This window comes from Notamacropus eugenii, chromosome 2 (genome assembly GCF_028372415.1).
Source record: "Notamacropus eugenii isolate mMacEug1 chromosome 2, mMacEug1.pri_v2, whole genome shotgun sequence".
Classification (NCBI taxonomy): domain Eukaryota; kingdom Metazoa; phylum Chordata; class Mammalia; order Diprotodontia; family Macropodidae; genus Notamacropus; species Notamacropus eugenii.
In genome coordinates this window covers 32,511,339-32,513,240 of record NC_092873.1, presented here as the reverse complement: position 1 = coordinate 32,513,240, position 1,902 = coordinate 32,511,339, and the positions used below count along the sequence as shown (strand labels likewise).

The 1,902-nt window shown below is 37.9% G+C and overlaps 1 protein-coding gene across 1 annotated transcript; it reads right to left on the bottom strand.

Annotated features, from left to right (window-relative positions):
• Positions 1-208: 208 nt before the first annotated feature.
• On the bottom strand, positions 209-1,133 carry LOC140523448 (olfactory receptor 5M9-like). The gene is given in 3 exon segments (XM_072638315.1): positions 209-459; positions 462-590; positions 593-1,133. Coding segments are annotated over 3 exon segments (921 nt in total).
• Between the last annotated feature and the right edge of the window lie 769 nt (positions 1,134-1,902).

Sequence of the window (1,902 nt, the reverse complement as noted above, 5' to 3'; positions counted from 1 at the left end):
GAGTAGAATTAAGGTCTTCCTGACTCCAGGCAAGTGCCCTAGCTATTGTACAACCTGGATGCCTTTACATAAATGACTATTTGTCAGGGAATATAGTGGCACTTTATTCAAGTGGATGTTGAACTTGATCTGTATCATTTCTTACAATTCTAGTGTCCTATGATTAAATTGCTGATGTTTCATGTTTGAAGACAGTGGATTCTATGTATTATTTCACAAAACAAGTCCTATGAATAGCTTTATTCATTGCTTCTTTTACATCCTTGTTCCTTAGGCTGTAGATCATGGGATTCAACATAGGAATGATAGTGCTATAAAACACAGCCACCATTTTCCCCTGCTCTACAGACTCCTCTGTGGGGCGCCTGAGATACATGAAAATAAGTGTCCCATAAAACATAGTAACAGCTATGAGGTGAGAGCCACAGGTGGAGAAAGCCTTCTTTCTCCCCTCTGCAGGATGGCTATGACAATAAATGTATAAGAGATCAGCACCACAGACAGAGAGTATGTGAAATTAATTCCTGCAATGACAATCATGGTATATTCCTTGATGCGGATGCCACCACAGGCAATCTTGATGAGTGGGGATCAGCACAATAGAAGTGGTTGATTTCAAAGTTTCCACAGAAATACAAGCCATAGGTCCACAAGGTGCAAATGAGGCTTACAGAGAAGCCATAAACATAGGGCACTGAGATTAACCGAACACAAACTGTCCTTGACATTTTGCTCCCATAAAGCAGAGGGTTACAGATGGCCATAAATCGATCAAAGGCCATCACAGCCAGGATATAGACCTCTACATGGACAAGGGCAATAAAAAAATAACACTGTACTAAACACCCAAAATAGGATATGGTTTTGGTCTTGGATAACAAGTTTTCCAACATCTTTGGGGTGACATTAGAAGAGAACCAGACATCCACAAAAGACAAATGACTGAGAAAGAAGTACATGGGACTCTGGAGCTGGGTACTGACACTTATTAGCATAATCATTCCAAGATTTCCCACCAGAGTGATAACATACACAACTAAGAATACCACAAAAAAGAGGACTTGGAGGTGCTGGCTACTAGTTAGGCCCAAAAGGATGAATTCATTCACATCTGTGTAATTTGGGCTTGGCATTGCCTTAGCTCTGCCTCAGGTTTACAGTCATTGGCTCTGTATTATCTGTTGAGAGAAAGAGAAATTGTGAATGTCCTCAGCAATGTCAACAATCTTACTTATTATTATTTCTATAAAATATTAAAACAAAAAAACCCAGAAATCTTGATCTTTTCACCTCTTAATTTCTGCATATTTCCCACGCTCTGTACCCTAATGCCTCTGTAGTTCTTAAAGAGTATACAGGAAAGAGAAGAGCGCCAGAAGTATAGAGATACAATAACACAAGGACCCGAATTATTTTATGTCATGAAATGCAATATGACTTAGTAGTTAGAGTATTGTACTAAAAATCATGGCGAGATGGTTATAAATCTTGCTTCTGACACTTTTTATTTTCATTACCAGTTGATAGTTACTTAATCTCTGTGCCTCGGTCAGCTCTACCGAGTTGTAATGACTGGTCTGACGTTATTGAGTAGAGTTCCCACATGAATAAAATAACAGGTCCTTCCTAACTTTCTTGTAGCAAATTAATCATTTTTATGTACTTTCGCTTACTTAGATCATTAGACCTAGCCATAGTTCATCAGAACTAGAGCAGCTGTAGTTCATCTAACACAATTTCCTAATTATTCAGAAAATCTTTCATGGTTTCTGTTTCTTTAAGTGACTTACTAAAGATTACACATCTATAAAGTGACAGAGGAAAAAAAAAACTTGACTCTTGTTCTTCTATTGCAAAACCAACTCTTTTACTTGGGTACAAGATATTTGAGTACTTACAAAT